Source organism: Crinia signifera, chromosome 1 (genome assembly GCF_055691185.1).
Source record: "Crinia signifera chromosome 1, ASM5569118v1, whole genome shotgun sequence".
Classification (NCBI taxonomy): Eukaryota; Metazoa; Chordata; class Amphibia; order Anura; family Myobatrachidae; genus Crinia; species Crinia signifera.
In genome coordinates, this window is record NC_139217.1 from 377,708,501 (window position 1) to 377,724,644 (window position 16,144).

The following is a 16,144-nucleotide window of genomic DNA, read 5'->3' on the forward strand; positions in this document are numbered from 1 at the left end:
GGGGAAATATGGAGAAAGGGGGTCAGGCGGGGAATATACAGTGAAGTGGGGGTACGCTGGGGGGACATACAGTGAATAGGGGCAGAGTGGGGGACCTTTCTGATATGATTAATGGTTTAAAGAATGTCAGGATGAATGGTCGGCCCCCCACACATTTTCACATCACCATATCTGGCCCTCTGGAAAAAGTTTGGACACCCCTGGTGCAGCTGTTCAATAGGCATCACATAACATGAGTATTTTTTTTTTAGCGCACCAAAGTGAGTTTCGTTTTTTTTGCACTTTACTTGCTACTTACTAACCTACTCCTAATTGGATTGGCTGCAGCTCCACCCATTAACATGTCACATATATTGTACCACTTTGTCCCAGATGCCTCAATATCTATGTTTTCAGTATTTGTCATTTAACAGCGATTTTCCCTCACTGTGGATAAATGCAGCAGGCAGGTAGTACTTTGTAGCTAATTTTGACGGTTCCACACCAGTTGCTCATGTTGCATCCATTGGCTGAGATATAGTATATGTAAATTAGTTTAAGCCATATTTTTCTGTACAGTTCTGTTTTAAGAATTAAATATGGATCTAACATATTTTAATTGGCATAATGTAAATAGCAACTTTTATGAATTTGATTGCACAAAAGTCCAGCTTTTTTTAATTTCACTTTAAATTCTGGTATTTTAGGTGTTGACTGTGACATTGATGTACCCAAAACTATTCAGATGGTAAGATCTCAGAGATCAGGAATGGTTCAGACAGAAGCACAATACAGGTTTATATACATGGCGGTACAGCATTATATAGAAACCTTGCAACGGAGAATTGAAGAAGAGCAGGTATGTATGTGATCTTAATGATTTTTTTCTTTATACAGGTATAGGTTTTTGATTCAATAATTTTTTTATTGTTTTACTTTGGCAAAGCAGATACACAATACCCACTAAGTATCAGCAAATGAGCATTACATAAGCATTACATATATGAGACAGAGTAAGTCAACCATGTCATGAGACCATTCTCAGATTGAGAATTTTAACAGTAAGTGGGCAAACATATGTATATATGTGTGTGTGTGTGTGTGTGTGTGTGTGTGTGTGTGTATATATATATATATATATATATATATATATATATATATATATATATATATATATATATATATTTAATGTACCTTTCTGCTGTGGGTTGCAGCATTGCTCATTTACTAAAACTCCCTAAAACAAGTAGATTGATTGCTTCCAATGCAATTTCTAGAGAAAAAGATAACTCCGTATATCAAACCGACACAGGGCTTACCATTCATTTTATAGTTACATTTATCTGTTCCTATTAAGGGAGAGCTTTAATTAGTATTCAAAACGGTAAACTATTTTTATTGGCAACTAGTGAATGGTAAATTGACAAATGAGCTTAGAGGTGCCTGTGGCCACTTTCTCTAGGTGAAAGAAGCATTATTATAATGGGGCCTTGTTGCAGATGACAAAGGTTGAGAGCCACAGGTTCATTGTAGGATTTAAAAATGGTGACCAGGAGAGATGGAAGCTGCGTACAAGTTTCAAGTCTTGTGCATTACTGTATGCCATTGATCATATGATCACCTCGCATTCAGATATGTCATGCCCTCTTAAGGCCAGAGTATTAAATGATGTCATCATCTTGGTAGTAAGTAAGGCTTAAATCCACTTTGTCTCGAGAGTGTGATTATATGCCCGGTGCACATACTCTTCATGATTCTTTCAAACTTTATCAGTGTGTTCGACATATGTTCAGTGTCCGTTAGAAAAATAGGGGTGTATTCAATGTGGCCAGCGCGGGGATTAACGAAATGGCTGTTTAACCCCCGCGCCAGCCGCTCAGCCTATTCAACGTTCTGGGGGATTCCTCGCTGTCAGAGGACGGCAAGGATTTCCCCAAACAGTGTGGCTCACGGCTAATGCAGGAAGCCTGTTGCATTTAGCTGCGAGTATCTCTGTTTCAGCGGCCACATACGCCGTTCCCCTCACGCTCCAAAAACGGAGTGAGGGGAAAACAGCGTATGCAGGGTGTCAGTTGAATACGGACAGGGCGAGCTGTGACAGCTGAATACTGAACATAGATGGCCGTTTAAGTTCATAATACTTTCATATTTAATAGTTTCTAGGGTACTTGTGCATTATCATGGCGCCCATCGCATCGCAAACCACTACTTAAGGTATGCGATGGGACCCGATTTTCGGGTCCAAAGACCTGCGCTGTACAAGAAAATATCGCATCGCATGCCATTAAAATGGCATGCGATGCGATTTTTAATTGTACAAGCACCCTGATGGGTGATTACTATTTTTAAATGAACCCCCATTGTTAACGCCACCCCCACTATCAACGCCAACCCGAAGCGTGGCCAGCCCGCGAAGGGCGGCGGTACACGTCCTCTGACCTTTTCATACCCTCACCATCCACGTCCGCGTGGAGTTGATTTCAGATCGCGTGGCGAGCGCACGCGGAATACATGTGAAGTAATCCGCGGGGCTTGATGCACTCGCCACGCTTCGGGCTCGCTGCGCTCGCCACACTATCTAAAGTCAAATCAACGCCGGCGTTGATAGTGGGGGTACGAGAAGGTCGGAGGACGCGTACCGCCGCCGCACGCCGTGCTTCAGGTTGGCGTTGATAGTGGGGGTGGTGTTAACAATGGTGGTGCATTTAACATAGTAATCACCCATCAGTGTGCCTGTAAAATAAAAAATCGGGTCAAATCGCATCGCATGTGATACGATGCGACGCGACCAATACAATGCCCTACGATGGAAATCTTGGGCGCCCTGTTAATACACAAGTACCGTTTCTAGAAATGACAAATCTATTTAAACAACCTGTTCCGCTCTGGACTGCCAATTGTTCAGGATAGTATGTAGATGTTAAAAACTACAATCAGTTTAACATCTATTTTCTGTAAAGTGTTGCATTTGCTGGTAGTGTAACAGTACAGGCTGACTTCTTGATGGGGGCATGGAAACAATGATAATTTGTGTTTGTCAATGGTTTATATATGAAGAAAAGACTGCACAGCATTGTAAAAAAAATGGTACTTGTGTATTATCACGGCGCCCCCGATATTAAGTCGCACGATTTTAAATCGCATCGCATGCCATACACCCGATGCACAGCGATGCGATTTAAGCCCCCTATACGATTTTAAATTGTATAAGCACCCTAAGGGGTGCTTACAATATTTAATGCACCCCCACGCCACCACCAGTATGAACGCCAACCCGAAGCGTGGCGAACTTAGCGAGCCCGCGAGGGGCGGCGGTACGCGTCCTCCGACCTTTTCATACCCCCGCTATCCACGTCGGCGTGGAGTTGATTTTATATAGTGTGGCGAGCGCAGCGAACCACCGAGCCCGAAGCGTGGCGAGTGCACGGGTATTACTTTACATGTATTCCGCGTCCCCTCGCTGCGCTTGCCACGCTTCAGGCTCGCTGCGCTCGCCACACTATATAAAATCAACTCCACGCTGATGTGGATAGTGGGGGTATGAAAAGGTCGGAGGACGCGTACCGCTGCGCTCGCCACGCTTCAGGTTCACGTTCATAGTGGGGGTGGCGTGGGGGTGCATTTAACATTGTAAGCCCCCATTAGGGTGCTTATACAATTTAAAATCGCATTGTATGGCATTGTATGCCATATACAATGCTATACAATTTTAAAATTGTATGACATCGGGGGAAATCTCTTCTCATCGCATGCCTTATGGTCTGCGATGCGATGGGCGACAGGATAGTACACAAGTGCCAAAAAATACCTAAAAGTATTTCTTATCTTTACAGTTTATCCACTATGGGAAAAAATGTTATAATGCTTATTTGAAAAAGACAAATTGTCTATAAATATCAGTTAATATTAAGTGCTCAAGATTTGTAATATGCTGCTTTATTGGCTGAATTTCACAACAAATCCTTTTTAAATGTTATAATGATTCATTGTTCTTTTTTGTTTGTTTAGAAGAGTAAGAGAAAAGGACACGAATACACAAATATCAAATACTCTCTCTCTGAACAGACAGCAGGGGATCAAAGCCCCCTCCCGCCCTGTACCCCTACACCGTTACCAACGCCCACACTTCCAGAGTAAGTACAGTAGTGCAGCCTTGTGTTTTCAACCACCCCCCTGTATGTTGCACCTCTGTTGCTCTTACAAAGTTGTTATTATAATATATTTTGTTTGTCGAGTTAATTGCTTCTTTTTCATTTTGGCATCCTCATGCCAGCATTGTTTTGGTCATATATTATGTTTCTAGTTTGTTTAGTAAGGAAATATGATAATCCTATGTTTTATTAGTTTTTTTGGTGTCTGAGCCAAAAGTTCATGCAGAAAGCAGATTGCTGACTACAAATGTGTTCAGGCCCCCGTACACAAGGTAATTCACCTGTAATTTGGGCTCTTTTCCTGCAATGCAGCAATCCATCGCAGGAGAAGAGCCCAAAAATGCAGGTGAATGACGACAAATGCGATGCGAGGTCCTGTGCGCATCCCACCAGCTCCAGAAGCAGACCTATTTGGGATCGCATGAGATATATATATAGCATGCAAACGGACCGCATGCGATAAGTAGGTGCTGGGCATGCCCCCAGTAGTGATGTAGAAAGTTCTGGACCTCCCTCAATACTGACCCTACTGCCTCGCCTCCACACAATACAGTGTGCCCACAGTCCCTGCGCCCTGCATACTAGTGGGAACACTAGAATTTACAGTTGTTGCGGTGCTGTATGTATGTAAGCAATTAAAAACTCTGTACACATAGACGTAGATGATGTGTATCCAGCATGACATTGTTACCGAACACAACGGGGTAGCCGCCTTTGGTAAGTGCAATATCCTCCGTTGTCCTGCACGTACAGACAACGAAGGACATTTGAAAATGGCCCTAAATGTGCCTCATATGTATATCAAAAAAGTGCTCGCCCTCACTTTGCTTTTAATAGTAACCTCTGTAAGTGAAGTTTGCCTAGGTTTGCTGGGAGGTGGAAAAACCTGAAGTAGTGACTGTGCAAAGGTGTAAATGCTGCTGACCTATTTCTTAAAACAAATGAAAGTCTCTTGTTTTTTGCTACAATTCTTCTTGGCTAATCCAAATCCTCATGTGTTGTATCTAGAAGATACTGCAAAGACTAAGGGTTCAGAAGATATGGTTGTACAGGCCAGATTAAGGACCTCATGGTCCTGGAGCTGAAAATGTTCAAGGGCCTATTATGAGAAGTGAAAAGGGTGAGACAATGCATATAGGCATGTAGAACCTTACACTATAAACCATGTGGCCAGCTGGGGTCTGTCTGGTAATCATCATGCTGTCATGGCGATGGGTCTCATTTTATATGGCCTATTTTTTATTCGGCTGTTTACACCATTCTGCAAATCTAGTCTGATATCTATTATCTGTTTTAAGGTGCGTACACACGGACAGATTTTTCTGTCTGATCTATCGGGTGGGAAAAAAAACCTGGAAATGTATGGGAGCATATGACAATCAAAAATTTTCACCCAAATGCAAGAAAAAAAAAAAAATACCTGCTTTGATAAATTTGTTATATCAGAATGGTTTCAACAATTTGTCTGACTGATCACTGTCTGTTTTCAAGCGTTTGGGAACAAGTTTTTGATTGTCATTTGCTCCCATACATTTCCAGGTTTCTGTTCCCACCAGATAGGTCAGACAGAAAATCTGCACGTGTGTACGCACCTTTAGTGTACCTAGATCCTCTATCATTTGCTTTACCATGCCTGGTCCAAGTACAGATCCATGGGGTAATCCACTGGTAACCTCCTCCTGTGGCTGCAATAAATTTACTACAACTCTGTGTTATCTATCCTGCAGCTATTTTACCATCTCTGAATGAAATCACAACCTTATAATTACATTAAATTATACAGTATGGATGTAATTATATCCTTTTCCCTTTAAAGAAAATCTTAAAATCCAGTTTAAATATTTTTTTATATTCATCTTATTTGACCTTCCTCATTGTCCCTGATTAGTTTTAGCCAGCACAGGAGGATACATGTATCTGTTAGACAAGGTTCTATGTTATACCATTATGCAGGCCAGGGGGGTACTGACTCAAGTCAGGATTCTTAACCTTTACTGACAGGGATATCTGGAACTTGAGGGATTGTATGGAACTTCTGCATGTTATCCGGCATGGACCAACAGGCAGGAAAGACCACCTGTGACTTGTAGAAGTGCCATTTATCCATGTACTATACAGGACTTATCTGGCACAATATAATCTGATTTGTGTCTTCGGTGACCCTGTTCCTTACAGTGGGGAAAGCACAATGCTTACTTAGGGAAGAGATGTTTGTATACGGCCCTTTGCTGTTCCAGGACTTTCACCTTTCTTGATGCAGGCGTGTACCGTGGCTCTCGTGACACTGCGGTGGGTCAGCCTTTGGTCCAGTCCTTTTGAGCAGGTGAGACGTTCTGTACTGCAGATCACCTCTCGCTCTGGGGCAGCATTTTATTTATTGATATTGATTTTTATATGATAATTGCATTAAGACTGTATGATAATAACTTCACTCAAGTTATGTAGAATTGTATTCATAGATGTTTAGTTGATTTCACAGCTTCTGCATTTGTCTATATTGCACCAAAATCAAGTCTGTGTCAAAAGAATCCAAACTGCAGCCCATAGCCACCACCATGCTAATCAATCCTCATGTTACCCTTTTTGGCCTTATTACAAGGTTTTGCTAATTGCACACAATGACCTATGTAGTGATCCCAACGTAACCCCCTGTGCAGTGTTGATTTTCATGATTTTGGAAGGAAATTTAATTTTTATCTCAGCAAATATGTGACATCTCTTCTCCTTTTAGGAGCATTTAGTATTAACAATGAAGACAAGATCATCAAAATATATAAAAAAATAAATAAATGTGTATGTATATTTATTTATTATTATTATTATTATTATTATTATTATTATTATTATTATCTGCATTATAAATAGAGAATTCTGGACAAAGATTATTCCAGAATTCCTACAGGCTTGTCCTATAAGAGGAACAAGATGGCGGAAGCCTCGTGACTCATGAAAAGTAATCCTTCACCACTCAGTAAAGGACATACCCTGTGGAGGAAACCTCTGGGGACCCATGGCTGAAAGTCTGCCCGTCCCTCTAGGCATTAGGAGACTATGCAGAGTTTGTCCAGACGACCCACCCAATAACCATGAATCACCCAGTCACCCCTTCTGTCACCTCAAATCGAAGAAAGCACCTACACATCAGTGAACCAGTCATAGGGGGGTATGCAATCTGCCGATGCTTTTTCGGAAATAGCGGCGGCTCCCTATTCAATACTGTCTTTAGCTACAGCATTGAAGCAGGATCACATCAGAACGGGCCCGACTTTAGAAGCAGTCAGCACCGTTCTGCCGATACAGCCATGGCCATCTAGGCCAACCAAACAACTCCAAGGAGATCAAGCAAAAAAGATTGTGCTCAATATAATACAAATAAATAGGAATAATTACGTATCCTTTGCTGTGTATGGCCAAAAGGTAGAGTGTATCACATCAGGTTTCTCATGGATGATTCATACATAAAAACAGGGACATTTATGGTGTAGTATTTCTATATAAAGTTCATATTAGGGCTATCTTCCCAAGGGTGATGTATGAAGTCCTCTTATATTAGATGGTGGTTCTACTATTTATGTGTTCACCCTTTGTGCAGGCAGTAATAAATGGTGCTTACAATAAGCTTACATTCATAGTGATGCATATCAAGGTATCTTTTAGTGCTCACTTGTATGCTTACATAAGCCTCACGATGGATCCTCATGTAACTGTTTCTTTTAGCAAAATGACTTCCAGGAACATGATAAAAAATAGTTGAGTTTATTTTAGGAAAAAGTATAAAAACAAGTACTAAAAGGAGGGGCATGTATAGTTACAGGTACAATCCATACAGCCTTCTCCTGAATAAAAAATGACCAACGTGTTTCAACCGTGTCTGTCTTTGTCAAGGCGCCTTGACAATTTCCACAGAGGTATATGTTGGCATGTAACCAGTGGGTTTCTTACCTCAATGTATGTTTCCCTGCTCTTAGTTCTATGCTTCTCTTACTACTTTTTTTCCCCCTCCTTTTTTCTGTCCTTTGTTGCAATGCTCAGGATTGTAAGTGTTTCCATTTTCCTACATGCAGTTTCCCGTTCTATAAAGGCTTCTAGGATGTACATTGCAATAGTGTAGTGAGGGCATTTGGGACAGTTTGTGTTTTGGATGCCCCTCTTTATGGGGTTGTGGTGGTACAGATTGTGTATCCCTTATCCAAAATACTCAGGACCAAAAATATTGGAATAATTTTTTTTAAACCTACTTACCTGTCCCCTGGTGGTGCCCCGATGATCCCCCGGCGTCCATGGCAGGCCTTCAGCTTCATCTCCAGCAGTCCTAGGAGTGCCCAGGCACCCCGGTGACGTCACTGGCGCGCGCACACACTCACGCGATGCTCTCCTGGGACCGCTGGAGACGACGGAGAGGATGTTGAAGGCCTGCTGTGGACGCCGGGGGACTTGGTAAGTATTAAAAAAAAAAATAATCAAATTATTCCAAAAAAACCACTGTTTTTGGAATAATTAGGATACGGCATGCCCGTATACAGGATACTAAAACTGTATCTTGCATTACCCATCACCTTTGTGTGCTTGCTGTAGATGTACTGACTCCCAATGTTTCAATCTCTCTCTTTTAGCCTCACTCGGCTTTCAGAGCCTGTTTTTCTTTGGCGTCTGTTAGCTACTAGACTTGCTTGCTGTGCTTTTGTGTACTCTTACACTATTTTCAGACTGCGCCAATGGAACGGCATCTGTAATCTGCCATGATGGGTTATTCGACTGTCCCTTGTTTCCTCCCATTTTCAGCTTTTAGCTTTATATTGACAGCGCAGCACGCCTCCATTATAAATCCTTTCCTTGGTGCTTGCTGTTTTAAGGTTGCGTTTCTGCCATATTGGGCCAGTTCCTGTACCATCTGCCTTTTTACGGACATTCTGTCATTACTGCAGAGTATGCCACCGTTTGTTGTAATAGCCTGGATCCCATGTGCCATTGCATGATAACAGGACATTTTCCTCCTGAAAAACACATGCTACCATTGGCTAGCCTTATAATGGCCGTCAGACCATTTTTTTTTTTTTTTTAGGTAAAACGGCTAATTTGATACTGGTCTTACTCTACGCTATAGTGGTGTTTGAGAACAATAATTAGCAGAATATTATGAATCACTGCATATGAGTTTTACTTTTGTATATGTTCTCATCGTACATGGACTTCCTGGACAGGAACCATGGTAATATATTTCATTACAATGATAGTAATCTACCATAATAAATAGTTTTCACACTGTCCCACAATACTAATAACACGGAAGCACCTATTACCGGTATTTACAATTGAATGACGTGGATGTGATGGATGTGCAGCCATTACTTATGGAGCAAAGTTGTTACATTATGCGCTGACCACCAACTTGGGAAATATGATATATAAAAATGACAGCATAAACCTGAGATACAGTTGTTATATCATTAGCACTCTTTATTCTGACATAAAATATTAAATTGCCAAGCAAACATTGTTATTCATCTTAATGACCTGTAATGTTTACCTTTTGTATAGGAAATATAATCTTACTTTACACAGCATTTTTTATTTGGATTTATATAACAAATGTGAGCGAATCTGGCTTTATTTAGTAGATATTTTGATATATAATATATAGCTGTAGCTGGCGCTGCTCATGCCCCCTTCTATTTTCCTGAATGGATATACTAAACACATGGAAGACGGTAGCATGCACAATATCCAACAGTAAACAAAACATGACTTTCAGAAGTAATACCTGCATCCTAGTGCCCACATGTTGGGGGTAAAAATCCTGCCCAGAGAGGAGTAAAACGTTAGACATAATGTTAGTGTCCCAATGACACCTTCTGTGTACTTAGTAGCAGCTGAGCCCGTCCTATAGGCTGTTGCAAACTGCCGCTCCTCCAGAGAATACCACAATCTTGCTATGCAAATGCATTTATCAGTAGCCTGGTTGCAGCTGCAGAAACCATAGATGATTTTGTGCTGCGCATTGAAAATGAGTTTCCACTCTGCACCGCATAGCATATGCTTTAGTTTACTTTGCCTTCTATGTTTTCACTTAGAAACAACATCCTTTTAAATTACTATTAGGAGCCATTATGCGAGCGTTGCTTGTTATTGATTGCTGAACAGCCGTGCATTGCAGTAAAATGATTGCCCCAAGCCATCGAGGGAATCCTACACCACTAACCACCAGCAGCATTCACTATGTTTCCTCTCGGGAGCAGGATAATACACTCCACCAATTCCATACAAATAATTCCACTTGCTGGAAATTAACCCGTTCACCTCTAGTGATATTAGGCAATAATTTCAACTTTATACATCAAAATTATTAATGATTTAACTTCATCATTAAGTTTTATTATATCTGAATATTTAAAATCCCATAAATCATTATAACACAAGTCTTTGTATGTATTGTCTGTTGTGCATATGTACATACTTCTATATACAGATGTAGCCACGCTCCTCTTTTCTACCTATGGCAGTTGGCCCAACACAAACAAGGTGTCACAGCGTGGTGAAGCGTTGCGCAACCTGGCTAGTATGGCGGTGCAGGGGAGTGTAATGCTTATGTTCATCCACCAGATGTCTCGTTTGAAAATCACCAATGAAATGCAGTACAGTAATATAGTGCAAAACTAATTTACCATTTTGTAATACAGTATGCTATGTAGTCAATCATTCTCGGCCCACCACAGTGTTGTATTTTAATTATGCTACATAGATGCTCATTCAGCTCCTAGGACTTGGTGGGGAAATGTATGCCAAGTTTAGCTCCATAAGAGTAGGCTAAGTTCTTGAGAAAGATTGGGTGTTGTTTTTTTTCACACCCCAAATTATGTGCACTAGTAAAGTGGAAGCAAAGCCTAAATACACGATAGACACATTTTAATGTACAAATATATGAAACAACAAAACAGTGGAATTAAATGTAAAAAAAAATTTAGGTGTTGCTGACCAGGATCTGTACCCCAGGGACTGTGCATGTCATGCTGGGGGCTTAACCGCTAGGCCATTAGGGATACTGTACCACAAGTGTGTCATCTGATAGTTTGAATGATGTGGCCGATTCCGACCGATCGGAACATTAAAATAATTAACATTATCCAGTGTGTCATTCATTGTGTATGCAGCTCAATCCTGATGATATCACCAGTGATTTTCAGCACATTGCACAGTGGCTCTCATTCTGGTTGACCTAGTTAAGCTGCAAAGCTCGCAACTTACCAGGTCCCAGATGACATCACCCTGCCAACCCCCCCCCCCCTTCCCCCCCCCCCTTCCTCCCCCCCCCCCCCCCCACACACACACACACAAACGCCATATCCCCTTGCATGTGCCCGCTGCTGGTGAAATCATTAGATGGTCCCGACCATCGAATGATTTCTCCAGGGCTCGTGAATGTAAGTCAGTGAAGTCTGACTAATATTTGCAGGCTCCCGGACAAAGACAGGCGGGCAGCTGACATCATGTGACGTCAGCTGCCTGCCCCCGGCACCCCGTGTCATTCCGTCATTTGAATGGGAACGCCTGTGAAACGCTGGGCTTTCCCATTAATTTTCGTCAGTTTTCCAGCATTTCGAAGCAAACGGTCAACTGTAATTTGCTCCCATAAAATTACCAGATTTTTGTTCCAACCAGCAAGATCAGACAATAAATCTTTAGGTGTATGGCCAACTTTAAGCCTGTGTTAGTCACTGATTATAGAGAAGAATATAGAGAGAAGCAGGTGAATTGGAAAAAAACCCAGAAAATTACAATTGGGCTTGAGATTGCGTTCTTGAAAAATGCTGATACTTTCCTTTTTATTCTTTTCTGATTAATTTAAGAATAGTTCTGAAATATACAGTACTGTATGGGAACATTTACCTGTAGAAATGAAGTGAGGTTAGAGAGAATTCACTGCTTTTTGTGTTTTTTTTTTTTCCATGTATATTTTTTACTTCTTGGAATAGAGATGGATTTATTCAGGATTTCTTAGTACTGATCAATACGGAATAGTCTGTATTGTCACATAATGGTACACATGCACCAGAATAGATTCTTCATAGCTCTGATTCATTGTAGAAATAGTGATTGACAAGATATTTGGGTTAATGCATATTGTTATGCTTGTGCCAAGTATAGCTCCAAGCATTTTGAAAAACAAATGAAATCCTAGTCACTCTTCATTTGACCGTGGCCTTCCACGTGCTTTATGGTAAATCTTATTTGTGATTTCAAAAATCATCTCGTATAAAGTACATGTGAAGTGTGTGAATTGTTATCCCATGGAAAGTTTAACATATCTCTAAGGAAGAACACTGTGCCTTTTAGTGGCCCCTGTAACACGTCTCCACAGACAGCCCACATTGCATCAATAAATATGGCTGTGCTCCAATAGCATGGGCCTTATGAAGAGTTGCATCTTTTAGATGCCCGCCCAGCTGTGTGCCCTGACTGACATATTGAATGCCAAGTTGAATTTTCTGCTCAGTTGTTTCAACAGTGGGTCCACCCAGCACCTTGTTAAGAGCCTCATGGGCTTGGAGCTAAAAATGTTCAAGGGCCTATTATGAGAAGTGGATGAAGTGAGGTCCGTGCCATGTATGCATGTAGAACCCATATGCTATAAGCCCCAATGTCTCTCCTAAATCTATAAAAGTACAAAATTGCATAAGTTTGTTTGGAAACTAGAAATACTTAGGATTTATGGGCAAGCATGTGGCTAGCTGGTGATCCTCATGCTGCCTTATGACAATTTTTATGTGGAAGCTTGGAGCTGCAGCTCCATCCACTCCATTGTTATTTTGGTCCCGGGTACACGACATGTCTGTCTGGTGTGTGTGCCCATCCTAACTCTTAGAAATGCATTGACATGAACTTTGGAACTTTATGCATAGTGTGCATCAGTTACATTTATTTTGTTTGTACTTCTTTTTATAGAGATAAACAATAATTGATTAGAAACCCCATCTCTAGCGTACCACAAGAGAGTTTGAAGCAGTTTACATTACAAAGGAGATTATTGTTGAATGCCAGAGCGGCTTAGTTCAAGATGCGGTTATACCATATTTAGGTGAATCCCTTGACATTTGGGATTAACTAGGGACTTAATTTGTTTTGAAGTGCACTGATTCTCGTATGCCTTCAGCTCTGTGACCTTCACAGGTAAAGTAAGTTAAAGCTAAGGCTTAATACTTTCTCACACTGTAGACGTTTCAAATTGAATCAAAACGTTGTTGCTTTTTAGACCATTATATGGCTGGTATATACATTACACTCCTAAAGTGTCATTTTAATTCTTATCAAATCTAGCATTCACTTGTGTTCAAGGAAATGCCCTCTGGTCTCTGCACTAGGCATGGTGTTATACGCAGTTGTGTCACCGTGTGCAGCACAGACAGCAGCTAGGGGTGTGGATCAAAGGGTCGACAGTAACAAGGTCTACCATGAATGGTCAACACAGAAAAAGTCAAAATAAGTAAAAGGCCAACATGAGTTCTTAACATTTTTGGGTACTAGTTTCCTAGCACGGCACCCGTCGGGGTTGATCGCATGCCTTAAGTTAAGGTACTTAAGGCATGCGATCGACGCGATGGACCTGATTTTCTGTCAATTACCAGCTTTAATTGCCGGTAAAGACAATTTCCTTGAACACTCCATCCATTGTCTCGGCCGGTACACACATTTTTTTGTATAAATATTGTATGTCTTATTTTTTTTTTATTTTTTTTTATTATTCTTATGTGTTATATATGTATTTATTATGTTTTTATTTACATTGAGAAATCAATATAAATTCATTTTCTTATATCTTTTATGACTGGCATTATTAATTTCCTCATATTGTTGATCTTTTAAACAAAATATTTTTTAATATCAACCAATTCAGTATATCTGCTCCTAGTGCTACTGTTACTGTCTTTTTTCTTCTCCCTAGGGATTGGTTATCCCGCATAGTTAGCTGCTGGAATTGATATACCTTTGGGTTCATAGCGCTCATTATTTGTTGGGATTCAGTATGAAATCCCGGCGGTCGGGATCCCGGCGTTCAAAATCCCGACGCCGGAATCCCGACCGCCGAAATCCACGCAACGGGCCCGGTGCCTCGCTGCGCTCGGCACACTAATTTATTCTCCCTCCAGGGGTGTCGTGGACACCCACGGAGGGAGAAACTGTCGGGATTTCGACGGTCGGGATTCTGAACGCCGGGATCCCGACCGCCGGAATTTAAACTGCATCCCATTTGTTGTTGTCTATATAAAATCAACTCCACGCCGACATGGATAGTGGGGGTATGAAAAGGTCGGAGGACGCGTACCGACGCCCCTCGCGGGCTCGCTGCGCTCGCCATGCTTCGGGTTGGCGTCAATAGTGGGGTGGCGTTAACAATGGAGGGCCATTTCATCCATCAGGGGGGGTTTGCTATCAAAATGGGGGGTTTGGGGGCTTTTTACATTGAAATCAATGTAAAATTGGGGTCTCGGAACATTTGGGAATATTTTACATTGATTCCAATGTAAAAATCGGGTCGATTGCATCACATGCGATTTGGTTGGGATGTGATCGACGCAATTTTTGCGGCCCCGATCAATACAATTAAAGTCGGTGGCGCCGTGCTAGGAAACAAGTACCCATTTTTGTACCCCAATTGTACCCTTGCATAGCAAGCGAAGCATGGTGCCTCAATACACTTTACTATTCCCAAATATAGTACATGTGGATCGTAAAACGTATAAAATTCTAACGAAGAAATCAATCGTAAAAATGGGCCTGTTGTCCATGGACCTGTTGACCTTCTGCTTGACCATTTTTTTTGTCAATGTTGACCATGTGCCTGTCGATCTATCAACCAGAGACAGCAGCTGGACCTGCTGAAAGTGAATCAAAAGTTATCTGTAGCCATGCTGACTGCAGTGCATGCCACGACTGCTGGAGGATGCATGGCATGGGTTCCATAGAGTGAACACAATGATTGATTTGGTCCCAACTGAGTTCATTTCTGGTGAATTAGCAGGCCAGGGAAGTTCTTGGAAGGCTCGGTCATGCTCGTCTGGGGACATGGAGGAGGCGGGCTGGGGAAGCTTGCTGTGTTTCCTGGGTGTACCCACAAAAACTGGTGCGCCCCGGAAAATGCTGGGCATCCCCATGCGAACCTCGAGCGGGCACATGGCTTCCTGGAGTGGGCGGCCAACATAACTGGACATCCGTTGCCCGGGCTGTTCTCGGAGCAGGATGCCGCAGATCTAAGTCAGCAAAGACTGACTTAGATTTGCAAGCACTACAGAAATTATTCGATGGTTGGCGACCATTAAATGAATTTGGGTCCACACGCAAGCCTCCGAATGGTTGTTTATGCGAAACATCCATTCTCAGTGCAGCGGGGACATTCGCCGTGTAGTATGGGGCTCGCAAAGATAGTATGGGGTACATGGCTCGCAAAGAAGCAAAATACTGCTGCTTTGCGAGCCAACCAGAATTTCCCCCCAAAGTGTAGCTATGTTGAGGAAATATTTAAATATATTTTATCCTGCAGCACAATAGTTTTGCAGCCTCTTTAAAATGGACAACCTTACCTACTGTATACGTCTTTATGTCCTGTTACAGAATGAGAGAAGATGTCAGTAGAGTGTATGAAAACGTTGGCCTCATGCAGCAGCAGAAAAGCTTCAGATGAAGTGAAACCTGTTATCTCCACCACATAGACTGGTAATGTATGAAGGGATTGTATCACGTGTCACAGATATGTAGATATGTAGCAAGTATCATGCCAAAATTTCATATAAATGTCATTTTACAAAATTGCTGTCTACTTTTACTAAATATAGCTAATTGATATCCCCCCCCGCCCCCCGAAAAGTCAATCAGTGATAGCCATGAGAAGATGGTCTTCAGTCAATGAAAAGAGTAGGCGGTAGAGGAAACGACTTCTTTAGGTCAATGTTATTTGGCCTTAAAGACCTAATGAGATATTATGACATTAGTGCTTATGTAGTGTGTTGGTATTTATATTGTAT

General features: G+C 41.6%; 1 protein-coding gene across 2 annotated transcripts in view; it reads left to right on the forward strand.

The window, feature by feature from the left end:
- The window catches only part of PTPN11 (protein tyrosine phosphatase non-receptor type 11), a 71,769-nt gene that overhangs the window by 48,169 nt on the left and 7,456 nt on the right, over positions 1 to 16,144 (forward strand). For both annotated transcript variants that reach the window (XM_083151439.1, XM_083151438.1), the window contains exons 13-15: positions 687 to 838; positions 3,988 to 4,112; positions 15,735 to 15,836. In XM_083151439.1, coding sequence (XP_083007565.1) covers positions 687 to 838; positions 3,988 to 4,112; positions 15,735 to 15,804 — 347 coding nt within the window. In that variant the 3' untranslated portion in view covers positions 15,805 to 15,836. The remainder of the gene's footprint in view (positions 1 to 686; positions 839 to 3,987; positions 4,113 to 15,734; positions 15,837 to 16,144) is intronic.